Below are 16,849 nucleotides of genomic sequence, written 5' to 3' on the forward strand. Positions count from 1 at the left end.
CATCACAACTCTGTGAACGATTTTCGTCAAAATGGCAACAAATGTCAAGTGAGTTAAAACACTGAAATGCAATGTGAGGAGCAGTGAATTTGTATCTAGCAAATAAAAGTTTAAAACATTTAATGGAGCATCCACATGATTGCATAATTAGACAAAATTTATTACAGCTCACACCGACACTGCAGTGTCATCTACATTGTATACGCACCAGATATATGTGTGTCTGCTTCTCTGCATACAAGCAATACTTATATTGCCTTTACCTCATATTTGTGCTTCCCGTCGTAAATCCTTAAACCTTTGAGTGTTACATGTACCTCCCTCCCTCTGTAAGTCTGATTTATTCAGGGCATATCTGCTTACAATGAAAAGTGTCACGTGTGTATTCAAATGCTACGTAAAAGCAATGCCATGGCAACATATCAAAGCATTCTCAGGTGCTTACATTAAAGAGGGAAATAAAACAAACCCTAAACTTGGCATCAAAGATTGATAATGCACGAAGGCAATCGTTCAGTGCTATTGGATTAAGTGACTATTTTGCAAATACCAATTTCTCTTGGTCGCTGGCTTTTCTTTTTCATAACTCGAACCCTGCCCATCAATCACCGTTGATGATCCAAACTAGATAAGGTTACATAGGACATCGTACAAGTTCTACATATTTGACATATGAAAATATTATATTTGTTCATGAAATAGGATTATTAAACATGCTTTATAAATGACATGATGATCACTACGTCAGCTGATTCATAGCCACATTGCTGCGAGTAGAATTTCTGGTCACTGCTCATCATTCTGACCACATGATATCATCTTCTCTCTCGTTTGCTCTTTGGGGGTCAAAGATCACTTGCCCCCTCCGAATAGGGACAGGACGATGAGGAATATGTAGACGATGTCCACGTAGAGATTGAGGGCGCCGTAGATGTATTCCTCTGGGCTCAGCTCGTAGCGGCGGCCTCCAATAAGGAGCTGAGTGTCGTACGCCAGGAACTGTAACAAGTTTAAACAAAAGACAGGTTGTGGAGGAGAATGCAGTGACACTCTGGATAGGTGCACATATGTAATTTGAGTTTTAAATCCTCATGTGGCTTGAAATACATTTATACATAATTATGAACGTATATTCTTATACTTGCTATATTGTTATACTTATTGTTGTTACTAGAGTAGGACCTCGATCATCGGGCCATCGATTATCCAGATTCTCTCGTTAGCCTAGGACGTCAACTGGCTGATATTTTTTTCTTATGTATCCCTGTATTTTCAGTGCCAAATCTCACTCAAAACAAGGCAAGTGCCAAAATATGTCTCGCCCATTCGCGTAGAAGAAATTAATGTTTCTCTAACTCCCAGAAGTTTATTGACCCTGCCTATGACCTTTAACCTGGTGGTGACCTTCAACTCCCCAAGGGACATCTACCACCTAAGTTTGGTCACAAACGGACATATACATCAAAAGTTATGAGCCATAATCGAAATGTGTCGTAAAAGCTGAACATTGGGCCCTATAGTTCATTGACCCCTGCCTGCAACACTTGACCTTGAGGTGACCTCTGTTTGGTAAAATGTGTAACTTTGTACAACCACTTTTCCCTCCAATTGAAATTGAAACCCTCCGTAGAGAGTTATTCAAGTTTTTGTAGTGTTATGAACGGACGACGGACGGACAACGGACAGACAGATGCCGCAGTGGCACAGTACAATCCAGCGGCAGTTAAAGGGGATGGGTAACTGATCAGTGGGAATCAGTGGGAATGCTGGGGGATGATTGTTCCAATTCTTGTGGGGCTCATTTAAGAGTACAGTATATATCTATTGTTGTGTGAAAATCATTTGCTTCAGAATGGTCTCATACTTGAGTACTGTGCAGTTTAATGGTTCCAGGCTAGCATGCCTGTACAGTGATGGGGCATTAAACTGCACATTACTTGACTATGAGACCGTTCTGAAGCAAATAATTTTCACACAACAATAGATATATAATGTACTCTTAAATGAATCCACAAGAATTGGAACAATCATTCCCCAGCATTCCCACTGATTCCCACTGATCAGTTACTAGCTGTCATGCACCAACGAATCACACGTCATGCACCGACAAAATATCAGTCATACACCGACAAAACATTCTTGGACCAGCACCGAATGACTACAGCTGTTCACGCCATGTTTGCCAACTCCAACTCTTGTGTCCCGGATGGACAACTTTTATTACCCCACCCTGGTTTCACAATGGTGTTCTCCATCACACTAGCCATCCCCTTTAAATGATGAGACGCAGTATCGATCTCACTGTTGGCCAATATCAATCAAACAATACATGAGGGGGTATTTTGCTTACATTTCGTTTTATTTCCGTATCAAATTCAGAAGAACGAAATATGACAATGCCATGCAGGTTTTGGTACTAACATGTGTATCATACCCCTAGCATGAAATGCTATAAAGTGCTGTATTTAAGCATATCACTCTTATCTGGTCAAATAGTTTATCCATACGCCCTTCAGTCCTGATGTAGTCAGATAATCAAGTTCCTACTGTATAATGAAAAGAGGAATAGTGACTGACAGGAAAAAAACAAAAACTAAAAAAAAAAAAAATTAGAAATGTCGCTATGGCGACTGGTATGCCTCCGCCATAATGCATGGTTCTCCTAATAGGTCTATAGTATATGTGGACAATGTGTGATCACATTTTCACAAACTTGGCAAAACACTAAGATAACAAGTTTGTCACAAATGTGTTGAATGTTCACTTTCCTTGACCTAGGTTTAATTGGATGAATAGGAGAGCATGTATTTGGAGATTTAAGAACTTTAACTTGACTTTGATCCATTCATAAGTTTATGCACTGTGTAATTTTCAAGGTATGGAGAAAAAGTGCTATTTCTGTATTGAATAGTAAATTGTTGCCATTTTCATCTGGCCTTTGACCCCTAAATTCATATTAAGATAATAACTGCCAGGCAGAACATGCATAAATATGTAGTGAGTTTCAAGATAACTTGAACCATTTCCTAGATATGGAGGAAACAGTAAGTTCAGCACTTTCACTTGATCTTTGACCTTTTGACCTTTGAGAAAAAAAAAAGAAAAAAAAAACTTAACAGAGAATCTCTATTGGGTTATACATGCACACACCAAGTGTAAAAAAAAAATAATCCTGCTGGCATTGCATAAATATGAGGGAAATAGTGAAATTCTGAAGTGTTGCCCTTGACCTTTGACCCCATGAAACCTAAATTCCCTAGATAACCACTGCCTGTCAGTACATGCTTATATACTATGTTCCATGAAGATACCTCGAACAATTTCCAAGATACGGAGAAAAAAGTGAAATTTCAACATTTTTACTTGAGTTTTTAACCTTTAACCTTTGACCTCATGACCCAAACTTTCACAAGAGAATCTTAATTGGGTAATACATGTATACACTAAGTTTCAAGAAAATATCTTCAGGCAATGCATAGATATGAAGGAAATAGTGAAATTTAATGTATTTGACCTTGACCTTTTGACCTTGAGCATGCGCACCCAAAAGTTGATAGGCACAACTTCACCCCCTAATACATATACATGCCAAGTTTCATTAGGATACCTCTAAAGGTTTTTTAGTTACGCTTGCCACAAAATTCATTACGGACGGACGGAAGGACGGACGGACAACCCGAAAACATAATGCCTCCGGCACCACTTCGTGGCGGAGGCATAAAAAACTACTATTGAATAAAATATCAAAATGAAGTTACATGCACTGTGATTATGTAAGATTGCAAATTACCATTACCACTGTGTATTCCTATATGATATGGTCAGCACTTCTATACAGTACATCTAAAGTAGCATACATTATCCTGGCCAGTTGTATCAAGCAGATCCATGCAGAGGTTTTCTAAAGTTCCAATAACAAGATGTGGGACGGATGGACAAACAGAAAATCCCCAAAACAAAATGCCTCAGGCATCTTTTGGGGCAGATCCAGGATAAAAGAGAATTCCCAGTGTCCTAGTTTGACTTCTTGGGGCTGGTGTTCATCAGAGGTATTGTGCTTTTGATCTAATAATATTTTCATCAGTAATATCTTGTTGTGAATTTGTTGTGAATGTAATACTTACCAAACAGAAGAGAACAGCAGCAAGCCAGGCATACACAGTGTAGAGAATCTGTGGAAGAACAGAGTTTAAAAAAAAAAGTCATTATAGTGTGTGTATAAGTATATGTGTATATTTTTACATAGCCCTTCCCCCATTCCACCCTTCCCCCTCACCAAACACCTACAATCAGTACTGAAGTCAAAAGTACCAGGTACATTGTAGGTCAGGACTCGACACAAACCATTTTCTCTTGTGACCCATACAGGCCACTAAAACCTTTAAATCTGAAGTTTTGGTGGCCCACAAAAGAAATGTAAAGGCCTGAAATAAACACAAACATAACAACCCATTTTTAATCCTAAGTGCCTGATCCATCGGGCCACCAAAAGATTTTTTTCTTTTTCGAAATTTGGTGGCCTGACATCAATTCTTAGTGGCCCCAAGCCACTGCTGATGTTGAGCGCTGCGGTTGGTGCATATTATCGAACAATATTTGGCTAGAATAAACTTTCCATGACCACTGTATGTCACGTGGATATATTCCCTTACTCTGCAATCATGTTATCTATCATGACTTCATGTTACGCATCAAAAAGCACTGAATCTGGTAAAGAGTGCATAGTATCGCGTGGAGACTCATCAAAACACTTGAACATACACCAAACACAGAGTTGTGACAGAGGGTTCTTGGTGGTGCAACCCAAGATGTGTCCAAAAAAGAAAGAAAGAAATAATGATAATCATGAGGGGGAAAAAAAAGAGAAAAAAAAAAAACTAATCCAAACATGATATGTCATATGGGGGGAGGTATCTCAGTGTGTTGTTATTTACCAATGAAAATGAAAATGCTGAGCATACGAAAGCTCACTGGGTTTGAGCAAATACAGTCAAACATGTCTATAGCGGCCACTCAAGAGAAACAACGAAAATGACGACGAACAGACAAGTGGCCACTATAGACAGGTCATGGCCATTGTGAATTTCACTAAAGCATCTATTCAGGGTGGCATTACTGAAGTCCTGATATACTGAAGTGACTGGTAAGACGGCTTTTCACAGCGAAGAGCTGCGTTTGCCAATCATGTCTGTGTGATTGTGACTGAGCTAGAACTCTGTAGAATTCATGCAATAAGCGCAAAAGCCAACATACTCATGGCTTTGGGGCTGCTATATGCAGTTCGATATTCACCACGGGATACAAAATGAGTGGCCACTGGCCCCGTGAGGAAGGTGACCACTCTTTAAAGGGTCTATTATAAGGCAATTTTGTGCAGGGGATTTTTCAGTGACTGCTATAAGCAGGTGGCCACTAAGACAGGTTTGTTTGTAACCCTAATGACAAAAAAAACAACAAAAAAACACTCCCAATTTAGGAAAAAGATACATATATAAGTAAATGAATGAATTAATATAATAATAATTGAATTAACAAATTTTATATATAAAAAGTAGATATGCTTTGTACTTTGCATTTATTGGATGGCTCTCACTTTTATTTTATTTATCTATTTATCATTATTCTTTTTTTTTGCCACGTCTTTATACACCAGGTTTAGGGCTTGCTGCTTGTTCAGCCCCCTCTACCCTTCACTTTATGCTGTGGCTATTTAACACTTTTCATATCTTTTTATTCTCCTGTTATTCCTTATCTCCTTTGATCTTGCCTCCCTATTCATCTTTATCCTTCACAGGTTGCCCCCTATGATCCCTATGGTCGTCACTGGCCCACCTCTGCCTTTTGTCTGTTCACCCCCCTTGCTTTAATCCCCCTCCCTCACCAATTTTGGCTCCCTAACTTTGACTTCTAACCCACCCCTTTTGTTTTCATTGTTATCTGTCCCTAGCCATCCCCTGACTGTGCTTGTTGTGTGTCGTCCATTATATTCTATGTGATTGCTTTCCCTACATGTTTTTCATTTTGCCTCTGATGAAGATTCTGCTAGGACTTTTGACTCCATCCATATGAACAAACAAAAGAACGAATTAATAAATAAATAAGAAGAATGAATAAATAATTTTTCAATACAAATAAATCAAAAATGAATTAATGACTAACTAGTAAATAAATAAACAAATAAAACGAATAAATACATAACTTAGTATCTATTTAACTAATTAACTAATGAACTAACTTACTTACTAACAAACTAACTAACTAAATTAATAAATATATAAATGAATGAATATAAACAAACAATTTTCATCAAATAAAATGTTGAATTCCTCATGGAATTACATGCTCTTTCATATTTCATAAGAGGATTATCATTATCTCATCAAAAATTTTAGAAACCTGAAGTTAAGTCTCAACCACAACTATACAATCCCTTTAAGAGGGCAAGAGGGAGCCCCTCCCTTGGGTGTTTGGGAACTCACCCTGCTGTATGTGAAGATGGCAATGAAGCCAAAAAGGAAGAGGGAGAGACTGAAGATGAAGAGGAATCCTCCACAGGTCGTGAAGTCAAATCGCGTCTGGATGGCGAACAGTGACACACCAAGGGTGATCCCCTTCAATGGCAAAGTCCAGAAAAAACAAACAAACAAACAAACAAATAAAGTTACTAGATGTAACTATAAACGAGGAAAAAAATTGCAAAAATACTAGGTAGGTTTATCATTCTAAGATAAAAAATCTAACATATATTTGTACAAGTCCAAAAGTTGATAAATGCAAGCAAACAACAGGCCCCTTTATGACATGTTTCATCATGAATACAACTTGAGTTGAAATTTTCTTAGGAGTATGCGGTGAGCTAATCTGGACCTCTTTAAAATACATATGTGGAGGTCAGAGGCAATGACACTCAATTTTTATCTACAGTGTATTTCTTTCTTCTTCTTTTTTTTTTGGGGGGGGGGGGGGGAGGAGGCTGTCGGTCCTTGACGAAAAAAAAAAGAAGCAGTACATAAAACAGTGAGGATCCATGAGTAAAGATTCAACACACACTTACAGCACAGATGCCCATGGCGATCAAAACGATGTTCCCACCACCGTAGTAGTAGTAGCTGAAATGAATGAATGATACAAGTTGCAATGAATGCCTAAAAGACGGACACACAGGGACTGTACACACCACAGCTTCAAGGAATGCGTTTAGACACATTCCGGATGTAACAAGGACTGGCCGCACTGTTTCTCTCTTTTATAATTATGACAATAATTAACATGGAGTAAGAGAGGTCAAGCATTCTGGAGTAACAGTCACATGACTAAGACAAATTAGTCTGTTCCATACAGGAACCTGGTGGCCTATGTATAAGTATGTGGGGATTTCAGAATTTAGTGTGGAATGGGTTAAGTGTTGCATCATTTTATTGCAATTTTTACTTATCCGTTGTTAGGATTTCATATGGTAGAGTAAAAAAAAAAATCATTAGGACCCTTTGTTGTCAATTCAAAATTGTTTGCATAACTTTCAAAAGAATCCAATTTGCTAAATTCATAACTGATTCTGAAATTGGCAACGCATTAGAGACAACTCATTTTCCTGTTTTTTACCTCAAATTGGCAACTTTTTGGTGAATTTCTTCCTGATTTTGTACAGACTGAAGTAAAGTAACAAATCAAATCTAATCTTTCTCTGATACAAGATATGCCATGAAATTCAGAGCTAAGCCTATTCATCGAGAAGAGTATATTTTCTGTCGCAATCTGCCTAGGACTTGATGAGTCAAAAACATGCAACAAAATGCCACCAAGAGTAGCTTGTTGTCTTGCGTCTGACTTTGTCAGACTTTGCAGGGAACATTGCATTCATACATTTATTCACCTTTCGTCATCGGTGCAAATCCTGACTTTCTCAAATGTGCCACAAATCATCATTTTACATAATAATGGAAAGTTCCACTGTAAATTCTGCTCTTAAAAGTGGTGTTTGCCTTGCAAGAATTTTCTGTGATGATTTCACAGTGAACTCACCTGGCAATGGTGCCCGTCATGTACGATAGACAGAGAGTCTATACAAATTCAAGAGGAATACAAACAAGAAATCAAAATTATTGCAATAGTCTAATCTTTTTTTTAATCACTGTTTCCTTTCAATACTCATTCAAAGATTCAACAGTAGCAGAAAGTACATGTACCATTTGTTTTGTAATGAAATGATTTCTTTTTTCCTGCCATCTATTTAATCTATTTCACTGATTTTAATCATGTTTCCTTCAATGCCCAAAAGCCCAATGGCAATGGGTACCAATTGCCTTGTAGCTTTATTCCATCTGTATTGTACTGGAATGTCCACTGCATGGGCATTCCACAATGTTGACAAACTGTTGTAAACAAAAATGGCAGTTACCACGCCAACTACAAGTACATTGGTCCGGAATTGAAAACAAATCCACTGATTCAGGTACAATACAGCACTTTATAGCACCTCAGTGGTCCCTTTTACATTATTACACATTAAGGAACAATTGCAGCACTATACACAAAAGAAGGGCTACATGTATCTTTGGCTGTGACTGCCACTTTGTGCACACTGATAAGCTTCTCAGATATCTATCTTTGTATCTATCTATGTGCAGACCTCTCAACTTTTCTCACTGAAAAATGGGGATAATGTGCCTCAAAAAGTAGGAAAGAAAGGGTAGTTTCCATAGGACAGTGAAGTAAAATTATTTTAAAAAAATAGGAAATTGCTAGAGAAATAAGAGATGGGAATGGTCAAAATTCATATTCTTTCCTCCGAATTGAGAATGGTTGGGAGGTGTGCATGTATCTATCCATTTTGATATCTATCCATATCCATCTATCTATCAATCTACTTATACTAACAAACATATTACAGCTATGTGTAGGTAGATAGATATATGATAGAGGAATAGACAAAGGGATAGAATGTGCAAACAGATCAAACATTAATGTAAACAAAAACAATCACACTTGTGTATTCAGTGAACTAAAACAATTCCACCTGAACTATAGTTTGAAAGACAATTATTTGATTTGATTTGATTTGATTTGATCTATTTCTGCTTAATTCTGTTACATCAGATATGATTATGTACAAGTCATTTATGACAAAACAGTATATCGACACATACATAGTTTTTAGTTGTTGTTGTTCTTTTGGATTGTGGAGCTCTCTGCCCGGTGGGCAATTTGCTCCAAAAAATATAATTATTCAGATATGCCTTAAATTAATTATAAAAACCTAAAATACTTTAAATTATTTACAAAAAACCTAATTACATTTATTTTTATATTTAAAATGATATATATACATCGGAAGGAAAGGGGACAGGGTTCCGGAAATGATGTCATCTGCCTACTCCTGCATCGAGAGAAATGCAGGGTTACGCCGTTCCCGTCGGCAAAGCAGGTATAGGACCCGCCCGCCGACGCCGGTGATGTCTTGGCCTTTCAATTTTTAGTTTTTTTTAGTTTTTAGTACAAAACAAGACAAAATATATATAAACAGCTTTATAGGGAACTTAAACAGAAGGGTCTCCAACATAAGCTGAGACTTGACGGTATGGAGACTCTATGCTTAGCCACTCTGGATAGAATAAGGGATAGAGAGAGAGAGAGAGAGAGATAGGGAAGGGTAGGGGGAAAAGGAAAAATTACAGAGTGTATGTGTACCACACACAATTATCTACATGTAGAGTAGAGAAGACTTACAAACAACATGAGAGCAATCAAATTTCCAGGGTAGTTCCTTCGCACATTTGAGCAGCAGACCAGAGAGAAGTACATTATGATGAAGGCCGCACTGCACGTTGGAATGAAGACAAAAACACACATTAGTAAGCACTTTTCTATTTACACGTAGGTATGATGATTATGCAAACATGAGTAAAGCACAATACTTCTGAGATTTCATGGATCTACAAGTGTATAGTAGATCATATTTCCTAAAATCATTCAAGATTGGATATACATAATTTGCATGTTTAGCTGAAGTTTGACTATAAATTTTAATACACATCTAGATAAAGTGCACTGACATTCAATGCTGACCTTCATCAATATCACTTTATGATAAAGATTGTCCATTCACTTTTATCCTTCCCTAAAAATCATAATATCAGTGTCGGTGGACACTAATATAAAAAATTAGAGCTTGCCAGGAAAAGGCATTCTTGACCACATTTCCGGGACTCTAGACATGAGGGAAGACCAAAATTTCATTCAAATAGTGCACATATATTTCATGTGTCATACATGCTATAATAATCACAAAACACCACAGGATTTTGTTGAAATCCTATTAATGAGATCAGTGGCAGATGGAAAAACAAAACATACAAAAACATAATGCTTCAGCACACTTTGAGGCATAAAAACAAAACAAAAACAAAAACAAATCTACCTTCATGCACGCAAACATACAGAAAATATTTAGACAAAATATGAGCAAACATAGTATAGACCCTTTTAGTACAATAATGATATATCTACAACTTTGTGTTCATTTATATGTACCATTGATCTTTACTTGGCATTATTATCAATGTTTGCTTTGAGTGTTTCTTTGAAACAGTCAGGTGGATGAGGAAGTGCTGTTGGTAGTATGATGAACTCAATACATCATTCCTTATCATTCTACCAGCTATAGACCTACACTATTATTAAAGCAGAGTTAATGTCAATGCATGTCTGACACAATACAATGCATGTTATATTCAAATATGCCAAGAAGGTTGTGTGGAGAAAAGGGGGGGGGGGGAGATACTGATAGGTCCTTCCCACACATGTCTGTGGTACATGTACAATGTATGTACGATAGATACAACACTGTAAATGGTTTGTGTTCTGCTTATTTTCTGTTGACACTACAAATGTCTTATTATACCTGGATTTTTATATGGTCAATTCCAAAACAAAACAGATTTGCAGACACAGAAATAGTATTTAGAAGATACATACAAAATTGGATAACTTACTAAGAACACCAGTATAGCCAACTGTTGCTCTGGACAAAATTCCGCACAGGATCACTGCAGGTATGAACAGAGGAAGTGGGAAGAAAAAAAAAATAAGAAAAAAAACAAACCAGGCAGAAGTTACCTTTATGATTGAGAGGAGGCACAAAAGAGAGGACAGAATGACAGTGTGAACTGGACTTCCGTAGTACACGTACACAGCATTTTACACCAGTCACTGAGCTTGTAAATATCAATACAGTTGGCTGCTATAGCATGACAACCAAATAAGTTTCACAACATTCAAGCAAAGTGAATGAATCCACTGTAGGAATAAACTGCATGTGTGTTAGACTTGCAGTGCAGTAGTATGTTTATTTGGCCATCAAGTTTTGTATCCCGTCTGGCCGCACAGTACAAGTTAATTGCTCAAATACACAAACTGAAAACAACTAGACAGAATATGAGATTTGATGTTTCTGTAACTGAAGCACTTCATTAAAGCTATACTTCTTACACCGGTACAATGCAAGGAAAAACATTATCTAACCAAGCACGCATGGTACACATGCTGTCATCTTTTATGATATTTGCAGCTCTAATGACTTCTCCTTCTACGATCCCTCGTGTGACTGGTGCCTACAATTTGCATTTATCGTTCATGCATGAAATGCAGAATGGAAGTCAATCTGTTGTAATATAATTCCAATTGATATGTGAATGCATATTTTGTGTTTATATTAAACCTCTAACTCAAGTGCTATATGGCATCATTACTGGTCAAGTGGTGCTTTTGGGAAGAATCCAAAGATGCATCCAAAGTGTAAAGTCATGTTCATTTTAGACTTCTGCCAAAGTGTCAACCATATATTACATTGTAGTCTGTTGAGTTTCATTACTATTGATCCTTTGTGTGCTCCAAGTGCTATTAGCACAGAAAACCCCATGTAGCATTATGGACACTGTCCAAAGTCCCTGGACCAGAAAGGGCTAATGCATCAAGTAGGATATCCTGGGGCCCATTTCATAAAATTGTCATCAGTGACAAGTTGTCATAGATGTGACGAGCTACTGAAATCCTTGCATCTGATTAGCTGAGAGCAAATTTGTCATAGAAATGTGGCAGTTGTTACTGATAACAAGTTTTATGAAACGGGCCCCTGATCTGTTGCTTATATGGAAAAAAAAACCCAAAAGAACAGAAAGATATAATACTGCCTTGGCACCCTTTGGGGTGCAGGCATACATACATGTATGTGACCCGCTACAACAAAAGGATCCGAAAGTCGGGGGAGGACAATTTTCTGAAAATGGCATGATATTATTCCCTTACTCTTGTACTTTAATTTCATATATAGCACAACTCATAAAAGTACTTGGTTGCGGAGATATCAATGATTTTATTAGCGCATGTCAAGTGGTTGTGGATTTCAGAGTTTCGAGAAAAACGCCTTCAAAGTTTTTCATGCGACGCTATCATGATCGCTTGAGTCATAGAAGGTATGCTCCTAGCGACCTCTGCGATGTTCATTCAAGCTTAGCGCTAGCAGTCTATGCACGACCAATCAGTAATCAGGATGCCACGCACTGACCAATAAGATCACTCCCTCGTTGCTAGGAGCGGAGTCTAGCTGCGGCGCTAAATCCAAATCTTCGGACACATTTCTGTTACGTTGAAAGTCGGAAAATCATGGCCCAGAAAAATGCTGATTTCTTGCCTTTCCTTTGATCATTTAGCTTCGAAATTTCGGCAGATGATAGACAAAACATTAGACTACAAAATTATGCCAAAAACAGAAATCCGATTGTTTTTACCAATTTTGATGTGACTTCAAACTCGATTTTCTCGGCTCAACCATTAACGACTTTAAGATCCTTTTGTTGTAGCAGGTCACATATACTATATGCAAAACAGAACAGCCAAAATGACTGAGGTCTCTTTTTCCTGCTGTTTGAGCCTTTTTTTTTTCTCACGGGACACAACAATGTCAAAAGTGACCGAGGCCCAACCTTAAAATAATACTCACGCGTAGTAAAAGATGCACACAATCCCAAACGTGATGGTCAACTGTATGAACAGGATGAAATACACCTGCAACCAAATGAAAGATGAGAGAATCATGTTAGATTGATTAGTACTTTGTTTAGATTCCCCATTACTACAATGTAACATGACTTACAGAGGACATGCCAGACGAAAATGGTTTTGTTTTGTTTGTTTGTTTGTTTTGTTTTTTCAATACTAAGAAGGGGGTGACAGAGACTCCTGTGATATATGGCTACTATTAAAGCAATCTCTGCAAACTGGCACGTAAATAACTAAGTCTTCAAATAGTTAATAGCTTGAGACTGTGATATGTTGTCTTTGTCTTTGCTCTTTACAACTTACATGCTCACTCTGCAACATCAAACATAAACGAGATATGAAACTCGTCACTTGAAGACGAGTTAGGTGATATGCTGGGGGTCATCAGATATCGATCACACCTGATCGACAAAGAAAAGGATGTAATGTATAGAGAATTGAACTTATATATTGAGATACATTTGTAAAGTTGAGTTCTATAATTCAAATCAAATTGTTTCTGTCATGCAACCAAATGGAAATATCGTGCATGTGTCTGCGTATGTGAGTAAATCGATTTTACCAGCTATCTAACTGAATATTTACCAAGAGGTCTTCGAAATGAAGAAATTGAAACATGGCGATAAAGTCTTTTAAGGGTCATCTTTACTTTAACATTGGCATTTTCCAATATTGACTTTGAATATTGAACTTTGACTGTTATTTGCATTCATAACCAAGATGGCTATGTGTCATCTTGTCGTCATTATACATGATCAATTTGGCAAACTCTACAAGCCTGCAAAATTTTGCAGCAGTTGAAGCAATGCAGTCTCCAACACAAAACAAAGGGAAATTGTGTGTGTACATGACAATGCGATTTCTACATGAAGGAAAGTGGCATTACCTTCAGTGAAAAAAAAGTAAAAGAATAGAGGTACATATGTACCTTGGTTCTTCATCCTGTGGGGTTCGAACCTGCATGTGTGCAAACTTACATTATGTCTCTGGCACCAGTGACAGCGCCTTTAACTATTGAGCTATATGTCTTGACAAGCTAAGTGTGTGGAGCGTAAGCTTGTATGTGAAAGATATATCAGAAATCGTTTCGTCCAGATACACATTCCAGAACGTTGTCAAATCAATGCATGAATGGGAAAAAATCACCTCATTTTGGATATCTCAGCCATTTCAAAAGTAAATCTTTATGAAATAAACTAGTTTATGGGTTAATTACTAAACAAAAGTTCCTTTTATTAAATTTCAAATATCATTTTCATATTTTCTGACAAACACAAATTTTCAAATTGAAAAATACTATAATTGTTGTAAAGATTATCAAAATTTACAATAAGTTTTAATCCTTCCAAGATGGCTTTCCAAATTTTCTACCTAATTTTGTACCCTGATATCTTAGGACACCAAAACAGAAATTTCAGGTTTTTATCTCTTTTCCCTGCTGAGATATTTGCAGAACAATTGTGAGTCACATCATCAATGACTGTGTAGTCCCATATAATGATTTTTCTGTGGTACATTTGTACTTTGTGCCTGTTGACATCATTTTTAGCTGAAACATGTCATTTTACAATAAAACTTGAATTTTTCTGCTTTAGTTGGAAAAATCAAATGTGTTTGAATATACAATGTATAACATGGGTTTTCACTTCAATACCCATTTTTGAAAGAAAAAGACACAAAATGTAGCTTAGGGCCACTGAAATGGCCTTTAGCAGTTTACGGGTTGAACATGAGAAAGACTTGTCTCCTGATTTTAAAACGGGAACCACTGTACTATGTACTAGAATTGTAAAACATATGAATGACTCCTGTAAGTTCAAACCTTTGCCTGCTAATGAACCCACTCCACTTACTTTCTTGATAAATGCGGCACGGATACTCTTGTTGTTAAAGCCACGCCCTCCCTCAAATCCTGTCTCTTCATCGCCATGTCCTCCTCCACTGGTGGGAGCACTGGTTCCTGTACATGTACATTGAAACAAAGTCACAATTTGCGTGAGCTGAGCTGCTGAAAGTTTAAAAAGGAAAGTTTGTAGCACTACATGGTGACTGAACAGAAATACAGATTCTTTACAAAAATAGGTCGTAAATGAGCAGAGACTTTTTTTTTCTGTTTCAAAAGCATGTGTGATATGCAGCCCCCCCCCCCCCCCCAAACACTTTTGATGATATATACACTGTAGTTTTCACATCAAAATTCTACGTGACTTCATTCAGGCTGAACTAGGAAAGAGGGATTATACATCTATGATGTACGGTATGTAAATGCGTACAGTGTATATTTTCCCCCCTCCAGTTAATTCTCTCCGTCTTTCCCAGTGGGCTCCTTCGGTGTTTCATCGCATGTAAAACATGTTGGTCATTCGTTCAAATTTATATTTTGAGACAGAACACTTTCAGATTGAATGTGTAAACACAAGAGAGAGGGGAAAATAAAATGATGTGTAAGCATCAGTGGGCTACATGGAAGTACTCAAAAGTCAGGAAATGAATTCCCACTTGCTTCCTTTTGTGCAGCTGCAGCAGGTGTCCCTATAGCGAAAGATGGCATGATAGTACACGCATGCTTTGATTTGTGTACATGACAGCTGTGTTATGTCTGCCAGTGAGGGTAACATTTGTCATTTATAGTGTAGTCAAGCGCATGTATTCATCAATGAAATACAGCCAAGTTACTGTCTTTTGTAACTTGTATGGATCTTTCTTTTATAAATATTGAGCAGTATTCATATGTAGTGCAGACTTTAAATGTCGTTTAACCCTAAAAATATTCGTTAGTTTAAATTTTTGAATGCTGAACAATGTCTACACTGTCGTATGGTGTATGTGTACTCTATGAAGCACTGCTCACTGAATGCATCGGAAGAAACTCAAGATATTTGTCTGCCATGTACAATCCATTGCCATGCCTCCTCTTCTCATGCCTTCATCATACTGTACAGTATGTGTCATGAGAACATAGCCCTTCACACGTTTTCATAAAGTTCACTGAAATCGACCATTTACCAAGCACTAACCTACAAAGGCTCTCTCTACAAACAAAACACAGTTAGTTTTATTTTCTAATCTAATTGAGTTTTATCCATTAAACCAAATCATAACACAATCATTGGACTTAATACCAGATGAAATCTATAATCAGAAAATATTTTAGCCTAATTTTTGTGACCTGATAGTGTAGACTTTGATTTTGAAACGGTCGTTTGATTTTGCACAATATCATATCAGTACCTCTACGCTTCATACACAGCATAACAGGGCCAGGTACAGCGTGTACTATAGAAAACAAAAATACTCTTGAGAGCACTGCTATACTCATATTAATGCCATCTGGGTGGACGGACAGGCAGTAAACCCGGGAACATAATGCCTGCTGCAGACTTGGGCCAGAGCCATAAAAATTAATGACAGAGAATTTACCCCTTCAGTCTAACACATAATTACTATTCAAAGGTTATGTTTGTATTTTCATTGTAGTATGTCTTGTTTAATAACTGATCAGCACATCTGATTACTTCATCATTCTCCCTCTCTTTCTCTTGCTCTTTGCTGACACATGGAAAAGTTATGTAAGTCACTGTCAATGCCACTTTGTAAAATCCTAATTTTGTATACTGCGCATCCTGGGGCCCATTTCATAAAACTTGTTATCAGTGACAACTGCCACATTTCTATGACAAATTTGCTCTCGGCCAATCAGATGCAAGGATTTCAGTAGCTCGTCATATCTATGACAACTTGTCACTGATGACAAGTTTTATGAAACTGGCCCCTGGTCTTCATGTGAGACTGT

General features: G+C 37.4%; 1 protein-coding gene across 2 annotated transcripts in view; it reads right to left on the bottom strand.

Moving 5' to 3' along the window:
• Positions 1-205: 205 nt before the first annotated feature.
• The window catches only part of LOC140237566 (protein lifeguard 2-like), a 30,258-nt gene continuing 13,614 nt past the window's right edge, over positions 206-16,849 (bottom strand). For both annotated transcript variants that reach the window (XM_072317501.1, XM_072317502.1), the window contains exons 4-12: positions 14,910-15,016; positions 12,998-13,062; positions 10,992-11,045; positions 9,727-9,817; positions 8,023-8,060; positions 7,055-7,109; positions 6,480-6,611; positions 4,125-4,172; positions 206-999 (exon numbers count right to left, since the gene is read on the bottom strand). In XM_072317501.1, the coding sequence (XP_072173602.1) occupies positions 853-999; positions 4,125-4,172; positions 6,480-6,611; positions 7,055-7,109; positions 8,023-8,060; positions 9,727-9,817; positions 10,992-11,045; positions 12,998-13,062; positions 14,910-15,016 (737 nt within the window). In that variant the 3' untranslated portion in view covers positions 206-852. The remainder of the gene's footprint in view (positions 1,000-4,124; positions 4,173-6,479; positions 6,612-7,054; positions 7,110-8,022; positions 8,061-9,726; positions 9,818-10,991; positions 11,046-12,997; positions 13,063-14,909; positions 15,017-16,849) is intronic.

This window comes from Diadema setosum, chromosome 14 (genome assembly GCF_964275005.1).
Source record: "Diadema setosum chromosome 14, eeDiaSeto1, whole genome shotgun sequence".
Classification (NCBI taxonomy): domain Eukaryota; kingdom Metazoa; phylum Echinodermata; class Echinoidea; order Diadematoida; family Diadematidae; genus Diadema; species Diadema setosum.